The sequence below is a fragment of the Drosophila albomicans genome, chromosome 3, assembly GCF_009650485.2.
Source record: "Drosophila albomicans strain 15112-1751.03 chromosome 3, ASM965048v2, whole genome shotgun sequence".
Classification (NCBI taxonomy): Eukaryota; Metazoa; Arthropoda; class Insecta; order Diptera; family Drosophilidae; genus Drosophila; species Drosophila albomicans.
In genome coordinates this window covers 7405271-7421938 of record NC_047629.2, presented here as the reverse complement: position 1 = coordinate 7421938, position 16668 = coordinate 7405271, and the positions used below count along the sequence as shown (strand labels likewise).

The 16668-nt window shown below is 37.6% G+C and overlaps 1 protein-coding gene across 2 annotated transcripts; it reads left to right on the top strand.

The window, feature by feature from the left end:
* The first annotated feature begins 5108 nt into the window (after positions 1-5108).
* LOC117568229 (high mobility group protein Z) lies at positions 5109-15522 on the top strand. Of its 2 annotated transcripts, none has more exons than XM_034248703.2 (3): positions 5109-5476; positions 14886-15100; positions 15176-15522. In XM_034248703.2, exons 2-3 carry the CDS (start codon positions 14948-14950, stop codon positions 15356-15358), a joined length of 336 nt encoding a protein of 111 aa, XP_034104594.1. In that variant the 5' UTR covers positions 5109-5476; positions 14886-14947; the 3' UTR covers positions 15359-15522. The 2 variants fall into 2 exon arrangements, with proteins under 2 accessions (XP_034104594.1, XP_034104593.1); XM_034248702.2 differs by lacking the exon at positions 5109-5476 and adding an exon at positions 7777-7962.
* The last annotated feature ends 1146 nt before the right edge of the window (positions 15523-16668 follow it).

Sequence of the window (16668 nt, the reverse complement as noted above, 5' to 3'; positions counted from 1 at the left end):
CAACTTTAGCAATATGTGAGTTGTTGGCAAACGAGATAAATGAGGGGAGAAAACAATTTGAAAGTTTCCATAATAATTTGTGGATTTCATTGTTCTTCAGAATGTTGCGTATTAAATATGCATGAGCATAACGTTACGGTAAATGTAAAAGATACATTGCATCCATATGGCAAGCATATTGGCTCAAGTAGGCGACGACAACAAGACGCCACAGCAACAGCAACAGCAAAAACAAGGATAACTGCAACGACAACAAGTGCCTGGCGCATCTCCTCGCCTTGTCCAAGACTGTCCTGATGGTGGTGTGAGTGTGAATGAAAATTGCAAGATTCAGTCGCTCTGCTCGACTCAACTGAACTGAACTCAACGAATTCTATAAAGAGACCAACGGCAACAGTCACACACATGCACATGCACACACACACACACACATACATACATGAGGGACATATGCGAAACCCAAGTAGCACAAATGCAACTAAGCTGGCAAACTATGCCGTCCTCATCTCGTTGCCAGACTGTTCATGTTTACCTCCTAAAGGCGACCCAATGCAGCATATTCGTACTTTTCTCGCAGCAATTGCAACCGACCAACCCGGATTCCAATTCTCTACATCAGCATTCAAGTGCTCAATAAGGAAATCTGCTATTTCGTTGTAGCATTCAAAATTAATTTCGTTATAATTGAATATTTCAGAACAGTCTAACAAAACAATGAACTAATTTTTAATTTTATATTTACCTCTTAATTTTGGTTTTTTTTATAGAAAATAATTTTGTATTTACATTTTAAACTATGCAATACTAATTTTTAATAAAATATTCTTAGTTATTTCTTTCCATTATATGTAGATTCATTGTACTCAGAAAATATTTCCGTTATCATGTGAGACAGAAAAGAGAAAAAACTGATTCTTATTTTTTATTAATATTAATATTAATTCAGATTATGATTGTACAAATTGCTTATAAGATTTTGTTTAATTTGGTTGTTAATAAAAATAGTAAATATATAATATAATCCACAATCATATAATCACTAACATTTGAAAAATAGTTACATTAGCAATAGAAATTAACTTTCGACATTTTAATTTAATATTTAAATATCCCATTAGGTTTAGTTTTTAATATGAATTTTGCAATGGATTTGGTACTAACAGTTTTGTACAGTTTCAATCTCCTAATAATCCGAATCTATAAAGTAAGAATATATTTCAATAATTTATATTAAACGAAGCAACTGTAGCTTGTTATATCACATAAGCTTTGTTTTTTGTAATACGCGTTTTCCTATCTAGTAATTTAGGATTTACTGAGTTTAATGTGCTGTTTAATTATTGATAATTATATTTCGTGATCACTATTTCAAGTTTAACTAATAACGGGTCTGATTATAGCGATAATCGTGAAATAAACTTTTGCGTGTAGGGTATATGCAATGTTGGTGTGGCTCAAAGTTTCCTAGGGTTTTATTCTTGTATACTGTGCCTACCAGTTTGCACTTTGTTTCTATGCTCTGTCACACACACACAGCCAGGCAGAGAATGTGCACACACACACACATACTCAGACGCATGCAGACACTCACATACGCATGTATATGCAGAGGCTCGTTATATCCACATCCTGTCGAGTACGCGTTCGGTTCGTTAGCTCGTTCGTTCCCTCGTTTGCTGCTGCTGTTGCTGCTGGCTCTACTGCTGTCTGGTTTGCATACATCCCGAGTGTGTACGAGTGAGAATTCCCGTTCATACAACCGACAATTGCCACCACCGAAGCGACTGCAACCATCAGGCGCTTTCTCTCACCTCAGAGCAGCAGCGCAGTCAGAAGCGCAGACAGAAACAGAAACAGAGCCAAAGCGTAAGCCAGAGTGGGCTGAGTCTCCACCCTCAACCCACCCGATGGCAGCGAAACATAAGTATGGGTGAGGGGTTCTGTTACACAGACACAAACATAGACACGGACACGGACACGGATACGGACAATGACGCCAAGTGTCCGTATGTATTGCTGCATTGAGACGACAAACAAGCAGAATAATCGACATCGACCCACTGCACTGTGGGCCAAGCTCATTGCAAACATCTTCTGCCTAATCGACAGTTTTGTACATTTCCATTTATATTCAACAGCTTAATGTGTTGGCCCAGCACTCGGCTACCGTGACATTAGCTCCATTTTATTTAGTTTGGTGCTCCTAAAATTCAGCAAAATACTTTCATTCATTTATTTTTTATATTAGTTAATATTATATATGATTCTGCAAAGACGAATTTAAATGTGTTCATGGTAATTGAGATCTCTCTAAATTTATATACTTAGAGTATATTCAGCATTTTTAGGTGAATATCTCATAAACAGTTCATAAACAGATTCGCTTTAAGAGTCTATGAAAATGTTACAAATTCAAAAGTATTTTATTTCATTGATAGAAGATTTTGTTATAACATAAATTGATTTTCAAAATGTATGACTATTTAAGATACATTCTTCTCATCTTCAAAAAGTATTTTATTATTATTTATTTGTTCAGAATTTTATGAATTCTTGTGCAAAATTTAAATATTGCTAATATCGTCGAATTTATTGAACAAAAATTTTTTTGTTGTCATTCTATAATCTGAAATCAATTTATTAATATTTTTATTCAAGTTTCAATTCTGTTCTGTAATTAATAATAGATTAGTTCACATATTAAAAACTTGAACTCGAATGCGCCACAGTGTGTCGAGATCTATTTATTTTAAAACAAAGTGGAAACCACTATACAAAACTAATTCAGGGTTTCTGTGAGTGTCATTTAATTTAAACACCTCAAAATTAATAAAAACAAAAATATGAATAACAAAATTGATGTTTGTAAAATTTGTGATACCTAAAGGAATGCATTATAAATACAATTTATCTAAAAGCGATTATTAAAACACATTTCTTTCTAATCATGTCTATTGTATGAATGCAAATCATTTCTAATCCCAGCCACAATAGATCTTTGTTACACTACAACGACGATATTCACACGTCGAAATCGTTTAACGTTTCGCATATTTTTTGCATTAGCGCCTGTTCCACTGCCTGATCGAATACCCTACTCTGCGACGAGACCATTGATTTTTGCTCTCTGTCAGCCAACGTCGCTGGGGGCCCGTTATGGGGCTGTGAGCTGTTTGCTCTTTGCTCGTATAGATACAGACACACACAACAGGAACAGCGACAGCAACAGCAACAGCAGAGGCAACGGCAACGACACGTACAGACATATCGCAGTCGTCGTCATCGCAGTTTGCCGTTCCACTGCCACTGAGCCCCTCTCTTTCGGTCACTACACTCCCTTCTCTTGCTTGCGTATGCTTGCTCTGCTTGTGCTTCTGCTTTTGCATTTGCCTCTCTGCCTATATTTCACTCGTTTGCTCGTTGGCTCGCCTGCTTCGTACGTACATTCGTTGCGGGCCTCTGCTACTGGCTGTGCTGTACTCTGTGTGCGATTGTGACTGCGACTGTGGGCTCAGCAGAGCGAGATATTCGTACTCAGCTCAGCACTCGCACACGTACTCGTAACTCGTACTATAGCCATGCCTGTCTGCCTGCCTGCCTTCTGTACGAGCGAAATGCTTCCAACTGATCGAAATTCAATGTGCGCTACACGCAACGAGCTGAAGGGTTTCGCTATTTGGAAATTATAAAGATAACACTATTTAATATATGATATAGTTTCAATGGGTCCCACGATTAATGACACTGTCAATTGTAGATAGTATTGTGCCGAATTCAGTTTCGTTAACTTAGTTCTAAATATACTACCTATAATAACATTACCGGGTACGGTTTTTACGAATCGATTTAATTAAAATATTCTAATGTAATAATGGTAGGTTTTTTATAATTACTTATTAGTACAATATAATTCCACTTATTATATATTTTTTTTAATGTTTTATGAAAAATAGAAAATTTTTTTTTTATTGGAGACCATATTTTAAATGAAATTTATGGTTATATTGAGAATAAAATGTAATGGAATAAAAATAATTCGACTGGCAATTGGGCCTTATTAAACATAAAATGTATGGCTCCCGTAAATTCGAATATTGTTTGAATTAAATTAATAAAACCATCTATACATATATCGATGATATGTATACTGAGATACATTTTTTCGATTTAAATAAAATAACATTGTAAAATATTGTTGTGTACTGTGCACAAAATTAACCACAAATATTTTTTGACTTGTATAAAAATATTGATGATTCTACAATTTAAGTAAACTATTTTCAAAAAAATTCTATTTATTATTTTGTAATATTTTATTTAGTAAGATTTAATAAATTTAAAAAAAAAAACCGATGTAACACACATTTAAGTTCTTGTAGGCTTTTAAATGTTTAAAATTGTTTAATATTTTGCTATATGTATATAAAATTCGATTTATCGGCTATTTAAAATAACGACTCAACTGCTTGGGCTTGTCGAGTGAACCGTTTGGCGCAGGGCAAGCCAGAGCAAACCAGCCACAATCAGCAGGCAGGCGGCCATATTCAGTGCTGTTGCCATTGCCAGTTGCCAGTTGCCGTTGGGCCCCTCTTTGCCACTCAACTCTCAATATGCCCCGCTGTCATCTATAAGCTGTGGCGCTGCTGCCTTTGCTGCTGCTGCCGTGTGTTCATATAACGAACGAAAATTTTTAGTTCAGCTCTACGCACGCACACACTGAAAGCCCAGATACACACACACACTCACACACACACAGCCAACGATGTATGGCGCTGTGTGTGAGTTTGCCTCTGCTTTGCGCACATAGAGCGAACAAACCAACGAAACGTACCGAGCGAACGAATGAACGATACACAAGCAGCAAAGTAGCAGCACACACACACACAAGCACAGCAACGACGTGCATGTATAAGGGTCACACATTGAAATGCTCACAGATACACAGACAGATTTTCAGTGCCTGCGTTTGCGTCGTACTCGTATACTTGGTGCTTGGTGCTATGGCTGCTGGCTTGCTGGCTGGCTGGCTGGCTGGTTGACTGGCTGGCTGGCTGGCTGCCTGCCTGGCATTCGTATTCGCATTCATTCTGTGTATTTGATATTCCACTGAAGGCAATAGCTGTACGTTGTACTACAGACAGAGCACAGCACAGCACAGCAAAGCAAAGCAAGGCAAAGCGAAGCAAAGCAGAAGCGATACACACCGAGAGCAGCAGCCAGCACAGCTACAGCTATACAGCGATACAGCTATACAGCTATACAGGCAGTCAGCCAACACAACTGACTTGAGTTTTTAGTAGAAGAAAATTTATAAAGTGAACAAACAAACCAGGCGGCAGTGCGATACAACACAGTACCACACAGTGCACACAAAATATAACCGAGAGTCGAGAGCACTACGGGAGTATATTTCGAATTTGTTGGTTGGTGCTTGGACTTGCAATTAAAACGCAAATTTCGCGACATTTTCGTACGGGTGAGTGAAAAGTGTCTCACTACGATTGATTTCCCATATTATCAACTTTATAAATTGACCAAAATGCGTCGGCAATGCGGTCATCTATTATATAAATTTCGCTAAAATAAATTTAACGACCTAATTTCTCAAATGTATTGAGAAAAGCGCAAAAGGTGGCCAAGTATTATAGAACTTAGTATGGCTTTGGTCGAATCGGGTCCCAACATACACCGATATGGTCTGGCTTGGCCTGGTCTGGTTCCCAAAATCGAAGATTCATACCCAGAGAGTTCACTTCTGTTCAATTTCTGTTTCTGTTTCTGTTGTTGTCGTCGCCCTCGTTGTCGATGTCGTTGTCGATTTCGTTGTCGTTGTCGTTGCCATTCATCTGATTGTTGTTGCTATTGAATTTAAATTTTGAATGGCGCGCGCATGAAATTGACGGTTATTTTTTTGAAAATTCATCGAATGATTATTCAATAGCTTAACTATATAGTAGCATGATAACAACAAAGCACATAGATAATAGCGATCATTTATAAAATATCTACGTGTTTTAAGTGAGAATTCCTTGCCTTTTTTTAGTGTATATATTTTTTTTTGTAAATGTTGTGAAAATAATTTGTTGTTGTCTTTTGAGTTGGGATTGACGCGCGCGGTGTGCGGTGATTGGTGTGGGGAATATCTGTTGGAAGGCGTTTGTTGTAGTTTTGAGCGCGTGATAGACAGCAGCGGTGAACGGTGGGGACAGCGGCAAGTCTAGGGGGGAGGCGGGAGCAGGTGGGCGGCATATTTGGTTATATGTGACGCCGACGACGACGAGTACGTTGAAGGGGCAGGAGGGCAAATTTGAGGGGTAATGACGGTATGGCTGGGCAGGGGGGAATTGGGGGAGGAGGTGAGTGAAGCAGCGGCGCTGTCGCGGCCAAATGCTACTGGCATTTCGTTCGCACAGAGCTCGTTCGCTCCACGCTTTTTATATGGCTGAAGCAATAAGCAGTCCGTGTGTACAGTCGCGTCAAAAATAGTCGAACATGCGCGTGCCTATATTTGAGACAAGAGCTGCTCTGCCTTTGCACTGTGCAAAGTCAAAGTGATTACAAAATGCAGAAATCGTTTTGTTTATTTCATAATTAACCATATTTGGACTATTTATTTTTAATATTTTGAAAGCACATTTTGAAAGCAATGCAATCAACCAATTTCGATGTAATTTAAATACAGAAGAAAATAAATTTCGAGATATGCAAAATTTATATTAAAATAATAATATCTATGCCAAATAGTATAAAAATGATATAAATGTATTTTTCATCTGAAAGGTTTGTTTTCATCTGAAAGGTCTACACGTTTTGTTTTTGATAGCTTTCAATAATATGTAATATAATATAGCTATAAAATAGTTGTAAATAATACTTTAATATATATAAAGTTTTTGTAACTTTTAAAAATGCTTGCTATTGTTTTTAAATTATATTTTGTTTCTTTTTATATCTTTCAATTATTCTATATAATATTTAGTTATATATAATAATTGCAATTACATTAAAAATTTGCCACTATCAAATATTATAAATCCTTTAAATTATAATCTTCCTAAACACAACCCTTCCCAATATTTGGCGACTGCACTGTGCATGCGCAGTACAAATTACACATTGCAGGCAGCTCATTTGAGTGGTACGCGACTGTAGCGAGCACCGCAAAAACGCAAATTATTTTTCTCACACACACGCACTCAGCCAAACGACAGACGGCAGCTGTGCGCACGCGATTTGCCACCACTGTCGCCCAGTACACACTGTGTACAGTGGTGTGTGGCCCGACGTTCGTCTCTGCCTGCCTGCCTGCCTGCTTGCTTGCTTTGCTGTGTGCTCTCTGCTCGACGCTCGCCCCGCTGCCGTCAACAACGTCGCTGTCGCTGTCGTTTGCCGTTGCTGCTGTTGTCGTCGTCGTCGTCGTCGTCGTCGCCGTCGCTGTCGTTGACGCTGTATGTTGGTTGGCTGGTTGGTTGGCTGGCTGGCTGTTTGACTCTCAGATACAGATACTTTTGCTGCCTGTGTACTGCGCTCACTGGGGCTCTGTGCTGTGCTGTGTATTATTTGATGGTCTCGCTGTTCACTCGTTCGTTCGCTTCGACTCTGCCTGCGTGTGTATGTTTCGCCTCTGCTTCTGTTCTGCTGCCACTGCGACTGCCTCTGCCTCTGCCTTCTGCCTCGCTTCGCTTTGCTTTGCTTTCCTCTGTGTGTGCTGTGTGCTGTGGCTGTGCCTTTGCTTGGTACAGCTGCTTCAGTTGAATTTCAGTTCAGTTTTCTATACTCGCTCGCAGTACATTTTGTTCAGCGTTCAGCTTTCAGTTCAGAGTGTTGTTCAGTACCAGTGCCAGTGCCAGTGCCAGCGCCAGTCCGAAGCAAAATTTCTAGACCGAGCCGGGCCAACAAGAGTGAAGTAAACATACAGCAACAGCAACAGCAAGACAGCAATACAGTGACAGCTAAAGCAAAGTACGTACGTGGGGCGCCTGATAAGTAATCGCTCTCTAAAAACATTCAATTTAAGCATATTCTCGATGAAATTAATTTTTTGATGCCTTCACTAATTTAACTGAAATCCCGTTTTGTAATCGCAAGAATTATGGTTTTGTTAAACTTATTCATTTTAAACTGTGCGCGGTCACAAATCGAATAATGAGGTCAAATCGAACTTGTGGGTTGCTTTATAGGTTCTTGTAAATTTATCTTAATGTAAATACAGTGTTGTAATATGAAAACATAATAGCTTGTGTTAATAGTGAAAACATAAATTTATTTATCAATAATGTATGTGTTTTTTGTTTTTAAATTAATTTATATAAGACAGTGGACAAAATCTTAAATTTTTACACTCAGAATTAAAGTTCAACTTTAATCTTTTGGAACGATTTGTTTTTATTTTATTTATAAATAACTTTTTGAAGAGTATTCAATGTATTTTATAATCTAAAGAAGTTCTTTCGTATGCAAGTGCATTATTTTTTAAGTACCCCACGCATATAGCAAGAACACAAGTACAAGTATTTTTCATTAGTCGTCGGTGGGCAATAATTTGTACACTGACGTTTACAGTGGGTGTTAAATTGGAAGTCCAAGGCATTTTCACATTTTAATATTATGAATTGCGTTTGTGATAATATCGGATCCAGTTAAGCGATAAGCAACTGAAGCGTTCAATGGTGATTGACAAATTATTGGATTTCAATTTGATAAATCGAACTCAGTTTTGGTGAATTATTGAAATTGTTTTTAGATAATATTTGGATTTATAAAAATTCGCTAATCCAAAAATTCTCAATCAATTGGATCAATATTTTCGGCCACCAGTGTGCTTTCATTCAATGGCCCCACGCCCACTGCATTTTGAGTGCAATTCAGAGCGTCTGCTTTGCATTTCGTTTTCGTTTTCGATTTCAGTCATCGTTGCTTGGCTCCGTCATTGTGCCTTGATGTGGCGCCTAGCGAATGGATCCGCCACCCACCTGTCGGCGACTTGAGGCTCATAATTGAGGCATATTGCAGATGAGATGAGATGAGATGGAGTTCAGCTTTACTTAATCGTGGCGGCTTCTCTTCTCTGGCCTTATCAAATGGCTGCAATTGTCGCCAAGTCTCATCAGTTGTCGGTGGTCACGTTTCCCATTCCCACTCCCATTCCCATTCATATTCGCATTTCCATTCTCTATTCTCTGTTCTCCATTGCAATTTTCCCATGTTTATTTTGCTTAAGTCGCATTTTGCAGCTGCGTGCACAAAATTGCCCGGCGAAATGAATTCTCTCCTGCTACACAGATGAAGTCTTTGACCGTGAAATGTGGTTTGCTGGCTAATGGGGATATGGAGTTGTTTACTATATTCCTTCCCTCGCCCGATTAACAAACTCAGCTCTTTAGCTTGATATTTTATTACTCACATTTCTTTGCACTCCTTTGCTTGAGTTAGTTTCATTTTACAGCAAAAGCAATTGTCAATTCCTGGAACTTAATCAAAATATAATCTATTTGTGAAGTGAATACGTTTTTATCTTGCTTTTCACTTTAGATTATTAATTTCATATTCTGCAAACTATCTTTAAATTCAACTAAATAGTGTGCAAAATAATGAGTATTACCATAAAAAAAAAACTAAATAAAAGATAATAGATTTCTTGAAAAAAAAAAAAAAAAAAATACCACAGATCTGTAGACAGATCGTACTTATAATATCCCTGAAAATTTCCACACATCATATATTTTTTGCCGCGTTCTTTTGCTTTGAACCTAGGTCATGGTCTTGCTTTTGGCAATTTATTTGATATTTCCGTTGTAAAAGAAACTGAACGTATTGTTTTTTTTTTAAGATTTTAAAAATAAATATCTTAAATATTGCAATTAATTTAAATTTTTACTTTCATATACTTGGAAAATTTTATAGCTTGATAATTTTGGTATCATATTTTGTTGAGATTTCGAAATAAATACTTTAATCATTTTCATGGCTTTGCTTTTAATAAAGTATTTCATATCTCCATAGAAGAAAGTCTTGACCAATATTGTAAATTTAAATAACCGAAAAATCTTAGTTTCGTTATAAACAATTGTAATTCGGTGAAATTCTTGGCTTCATCCACGCATTTTCCACGCATTTATCTTCTAAGTTGTGTTCTATTGTGGTCTCTTTTTTCTTGTTCTTGTTGTTGGCTTCATTTCCGCATGCTTTTTATTTTCACCGTGTCGCGTTGTCGTTTGCGTTGTCGTTGTCCCCATATTATTATTTTTCTCGGTGTCGTTTTTTTCTTGCATTTCGCGCGCGCTTTGTTGGTTATGCACTCGTATCGCGAGCACTCGAAAGCAAACTAAAAATGGCGCCAAAAGTTTCTGACATTACCTGCACCAAAGAGAGCAAGCGGAGAGCGAATAAGAGAGAGGATAGAAGAGAACAGAACAGAACAGAATTGAACACTGTTGAAATGGACGCGTGCCGCGTTTGCACAGTGTATAAAGCTCTCATATCTTCAATGTGCACAATTAGTTGGATTCATAGATTCCGATGACCAATACTTGAACGCACACACAGATCTTGCAGTCGTCGTTGACGTTGCAGTCGCTGTCGCTGTCGATGTCGCTGCCTCTGCTGACGTCGACGTCGATGTCGCCCTTGTTATTGTTTAGCTAGTTGTTATTGTTGTCACTTGATGAAGATGATGATGATGATCATCGTCTGTCAAATGACTTATGATTATGATTCCCCAACGCGTTGTTGTTTGTTGTTTTTTGGCAAAAGTTCTCGCTCTTTTTTCACAGTATGTTTACACTCGCCTTTTGTTCGCTAATCGCAATCCCCTGTTCAAATATTTATTGTGGGCAGTCTTATCAAAAATTGTTATAGAAATGAAACCGCAGCAAACTACAGGCGTTTGTTTTTTTTTTTTTCGCTGTGAGCGCAAGAGCATAACTGAATAATCAAATTCATCTATTTGTGTACTATCTGTAGGCGACCATAAATGTGTAACGTGTGTGTGTGTGCTGTACTCAATATTTGTGCCACCATTGTGCAATCGTACACTGCTCGAAACGAATGTGGGCAACGAAAGTAAGCAAAGTTTTATCAGCGAACAAAAAGCTATAAAAACTTACCACTGTACACACACAGATACTCACTCACACACACACGCACACATATGTGTATGTATGTATGTATATATGTATAGCTGCAGCTAACGGTTGTTTGCCCTGTCGACATCCACTGCGCAAATCCCTGTAAAAGTATCTACCCTAAAATGCTGTCACTGCGCACAAGCTCGCCAGCTCGGAAAGTCGCATATTCAGGCAACAGAATTTGCTTGTTCAGGGTTTGGGTTTGGGCTTGGGTTTGGGTTTTGGGTGTTTCACTGTTTCAGTGCTTCAGTGTTTGTTCGTAGATTTTACTCTGCGCAGGCAACAACCACTGAGTGTTTTAAGCAGCGCAGTCAGCGTCAGCAGCTGCGCTGCTTTGTCGGCATTAAAAATGCCATAAACGCACACACCCAAACACACACACACCCACTTGCACAGTGAAGAGATAAGTGGAAGCAGCGGTAATTTTATGCCTCTATATATGTATGTGTGTGTGCGTGGGTATGTATGCGTATTTGTATTTGGATTTGTGTGTATGCTCGTTGCCTTTCAGCAAATTTCACATTTCATCCATTTGACTGGCGACGCCAACGTCGACTGCGACTGCGACTGCAGCAGCGGCGTAGACTTCTTTTCAATTTTTAGATCAACGCTATAATGTCAGCCCTGACTCATTTTGTATGCCATTTAATATCATTTTGTTGTCCTTTCCTTTCCTTTCGTTTCCTTTCCTTTCCTTTGCTTTGCTTTCCTTTCATTTACTTCGCTTGTCCCCAGTTGCCTATCTATTATGTATGGTTTGTGTGGGAAGCCGCACTACGCTGCGTATGCGTAACGTTCACAATTTTCGCCATATAGTTGTTGTTCTTAATAAGCTAAGGAAATATTATGAACATGCTCAATATGACTAATAAAGCGTGACACTAGCTTCTTGTCTACTCTTGAGCTTTTATGCTAATGAGAAATTTTGACAAAATAATGTAAAGGTGAAATTCAGTTTTTCCTTTTGTTTCATTTTTCTTCCCATTGAATTTGAGCTCTTATTGGTAATTAATTTTATAATATGAAAATGTAGTAAGAATATGAGAAACCAATTTCATTTTAATTTTTTAATATTGTGAAAATCATGTTTGTCGCATACGCAATGTGAAAATAGCAGTTGATTTTTGTTAATCATCTTTAGAAAAGTAATATAAAAAAAGATTAAGAGTTGGAAATGTATCAAAATATAATTTTTAGTCGTTTATTTATTAATAATAAAAGTATGAAAAATTCTTTATTTTCCAAACGGATTAAAATATGAAAAGTTCTCTTAAGCAAATAAAATTGTTTTTGAAATGTATTTCATTCTCAATTCAATATTGAAATCTTTTCTGACGAATGACGATATTCATTAAAAGCTAATGTGCAATATGCCTCAATTAACTAAATGAATTTGTTCGGTCGAACATACTTTTCCTTAACACAGTTGAATTTCACTTTCAGTGGAACAAAGTGCTGCATACTTCGTGGCGCACTTGGTGTTTATGGAAAATAGGATGGCATTGTTATGCCTTAATCCAGCCACGCAACGCTTTGGCTTTATGAACTTGGTCACGTTATGACGGGGCCACACGGCGTATGAGTGACGGAGCAAATGAAAGTCGCTCGTTGTCGACGCACACGCTGAGGCTGAGGCTCGCCTACAACATGCTGCCTAGTTACCTATATCCCGCACACATTTCTGCACCTATCAATTGCTGACAGCTTCTTCCAGGACACCCACACGCACACACACACACAAGCATACACACACACAACAATATATATATAGACAGCAGAGTCAGTCACACGTTCATATCGGTTGGCAGACAGAACGCTTTTCGCTTTCATTTTTGTAGCTGACTTGCCATGTGCATGTGTGTCTGTGCCTGTGTGTCTGCATGTGTGTGTGTGTGTCTATATGTGTGTGTGTGTATGTGTCTATGGCCAACATGTGTCGTGATTGTTAGAGGAATCTTTTGGTGTTATTTCGCATTTGGCCAACGCGTAAGCCATGAAGCTCTCTCCTTCGCTCTCTCTCTTTCCGCCCGTCGTCATTGCTGCCTTGTGTGTGCATCACGTGTTGCAGCCTCGTGTGGCTAGGAGGGGAAGAGGGAGACAGTTCCTGGCTGTCTGTGGGCGTAACAGCAGCAACAATTTTGCCGCCATTCTCCTGTTGCTGGTTGCTGGTTGCAGTTATTGGTCAGTTGAGCAGTGATTGGATTTGTCGCGCTTGATTGATATGATTGCAGTCTTGCCACCTGCCACATGCCACTTGCCACTTGCCACTTGCCATCGCCCCATTCAGGCATTCGCGTTGATTTATTGCGCTAAGTTTGCTCGCAACGCTTCGCTGGTTTGTTAACCCAATTGCCAAGGAAACCTGACAGCAGCATCGTCGTCGTCATCGTCGTTGTCGTCGTCGTGGTTCTCGTTGTCTCGTTTGTCTCGCTGTCTCGTGCTCGCTGCGTTGTTTGTCTGTATTTTCTCAGTATTTGGGTCAAGTGCATGGAGCCGATTGTCTGTGTTGCTACCTCCTGACGATGATGTTTATGACAACGTGCTCTCATGCTGATGATGATGATTATCTTCATGCTAGCACGAAATAGACAGCGAAATTTGCATAACGCATTCGCAGCTTAAGGTTGGCCACACAACATTTAACAGGCAATTGATGCATTCGAGTTTCTTAGCAGTTTTGTGTTTATTATATATTGTTTTTCCAATGTTCTAAAGTTGTCAAAGTGACGACTCAACTATGTTAAGTATTTGTTTTACTCTAAAATACTTTATTAATTTATGCATTCTGATTTAGATTTCGTTATAAAGTATTCATTAAAGTGCATTGGCCACAAAATGCATTCCTCTTGCTTCAATGCTGACAATGCTTACGTATACTTAATTTCAATTCCAATTAGTTATATCAATTCTATTTATATCGTCAAAGTAAACATAAACTTATCTTATTTAAATTTTAATGAAAAAATTAAGTAATATTATATTTAGTATTCCAATGCTCAATTGAGAATTTGTCTCTAGCTTACGTATACTTGATTTCAATATTTTTTATATCATGATGTCAAGGAAATATTTCATATGCAAGCTGACTTTGGCTTCGTATTTAGTTTCTATTTTGATGCATACCTTTCAACAATGCCAAGGATCACATAATTGCTACGATTTCTGTTTATTCATTTACAAAACGCACATACTTCAAGCACATAAGTATTCTATTTATTTAAGGACATTGCACCGACATTGCACGTATACACACACACATACACCGCTATGTGCACATATGTGCTTCCATGTTCGATTGGTCAATTGTCGAATTATGGTTCACGCATGTTGTTGTATATAACAAAGCTGCATAAGTGAGTGAAGTTATGTACTGAGTATATAAAGCATTCCATGCACATGATAATTAAGCTTATGTGCATATAAAAAGGTTGTCTCTGTGTGTGTATAAAGTGTGTACAGTCCGTTTCACAATATGCAGAAATATTTCATCGACGTATGCACATTCCGCAAGGCAATTATTGAATATTTAATGGGCTCAAAAGGTAAAATGCCTGTTTATGGACATTGCATTCGTAATGCCAAATAAAATAAAAAGCATTTTCAATATAACTCCTTGCTCTTGACTAATTGACACACAATTTCCCATAGCATTAAATCAAATTCAATTTGGAGCATTCTATAATATTTTGTTGCCTACTTTTAGGCTCGAATTACTTTCTGACTAAAGTTTCTTTTCTTTTCTATTTTTTACATTTGCAGAACTCCGTGTGTGAGATATTCAATTTCGTTCCGCAAACAACAACAAAAACAACAGCAAAAACATGAGTGGCGAGCGTCCGAAGCGTCCTCTGTCAGCGTATATGCTGTGGCTCAATGAGAACCGCGAACAGATCAAAAAGGATAATCCCGGCAGTAAGGTCACAGATATTGCAAAGCGTGGCGGTGAACTGTGGCGCGGCTTAAAAGACAAGACCGTAAGTGATGGGCAATTATAGATGATATATATTTCCAATTGATACTAATTTGAATGCATTTTGTTTGTTAACTAGGAATGGGAACAGAAAGCCATCAAAATGAAGGAGGAATACAATAAGGCGGTGAAGGATTACGAGGCAAATGGCGGCACCGATTCGGGTGCGCCCAAGAAGCGAAAGAAGGTCGCCGCCAAGCCCGCCAAGAAGGCCAAGAAGAAAGAGTCCTCCGAGGAAGATGAGGAGGATGAGAGCGAGTAAATAATCTAAAGCAAAATGCTAACGGCAAACCAACGTTCGCATCAGTTTTAAAATACATTTTACTAATGTAATTTTTTAAGTGACATACAAAAACAAAGCAAACAAAAAATTGAAGAGAAAAAAATATTAAAATACAAACAAAAAAAAAAAAAAAGAAATAAAAAGATGTAAACCTTAAACCTTTAAATATGCACTAAACACACACACACACCACAACAACAACCCATAATATAAGTTACAACATAATTTCCAGTCAAAGAGAAAAACGAAAAAGAATAGAAAAGAAAAGAAAAAACAAAAACTAGCAACTGTTTCTTAATAGGTTTGTACGTATCTCTCTGTATGTGAATGTATCGAGACTATGTCATTCAAATCGCGTTTCTCCAACTACTTACTTATATTCCTCTCATCACGAGCCATTCACTTGGTTCCACATTTCAGATAAAGAAAACAAAAATATATAGAAGCATCATCGGCAATATGAGGTTACTATATATGGTAAATGTTCTACTTTGGCGGCATCTAATGTAAATGTTTATATGCATAGCGTTCTACGAAGGAAACGTTCGCAAGAATTATCCTGGATAGTGGTGTCGAACGATTCCTTTTATTCGTCCTTTTAGCAGACGTTCTCAATTTAATTACATACAATTTATATAACGTTTAAATCAACAATCCAACAAGTTATACACTTTTAATATATACTTAAGTATATATAATTAAATCGATATGTATATGAACTTATATACATACGATTATGTAATTTAAATGAAAATACAAAAAAAAACAACAAAACAAAACAAAACAAACAAATATTACAAAATATGTAATTGTAAATGTAGAGCTGAACGGAATATTATTTAAAAATATATGAATAAAAGAAATTTAAAAAAAAACAGCAAAAGTGTTTTATTTTTCAAATAAATGTTTATTCGACTTTGAGAAAATGTGAAATAATTTTTATATACAATATAAATTTGTATAACTTGTTGTAATTATTTATTTATTACACCCTCTATCCATAAAGTAGAAATATTTGCAATAACTAGAAGGAGGCATCTGACATGAAGTATATATATACTTGATCTGCTTCAACAGCCGATACGATCTAACCATGTCCGTCTGTCCGTCTGTCCGCCTGTCCGTCTGTCTGTCTGCTCGTATGAACACGCAGATCTCAGAGAGTTTACGAGATAGAGCTATATTTTGTATTCGACAGCACTTGTTATGTTTGCACGCACATCAAGTTTATTTAAAATTTTTGCCACGCCCACTTCCGTCCGCGGAAATCGATAAGTATCGAATAACAA

Bases quoted from the DNA above. Each gene is read 5' to 3' on its own strand.
- LOC117568229 (XM_034248703.2), top strand. From the start codon at position 14,948: ATGAGTGGCGAGCGTCCGAAGCGTCCTCTGTCAGCGTATATGCTGTGG. The intron at 15,101-15,175 runs GTAAGTGATGGG...TTTGTTAACTAG, and splicing joins GCGGCTTAAAAGACAAGACC to GAATGGGAACAGAAAGCCAT.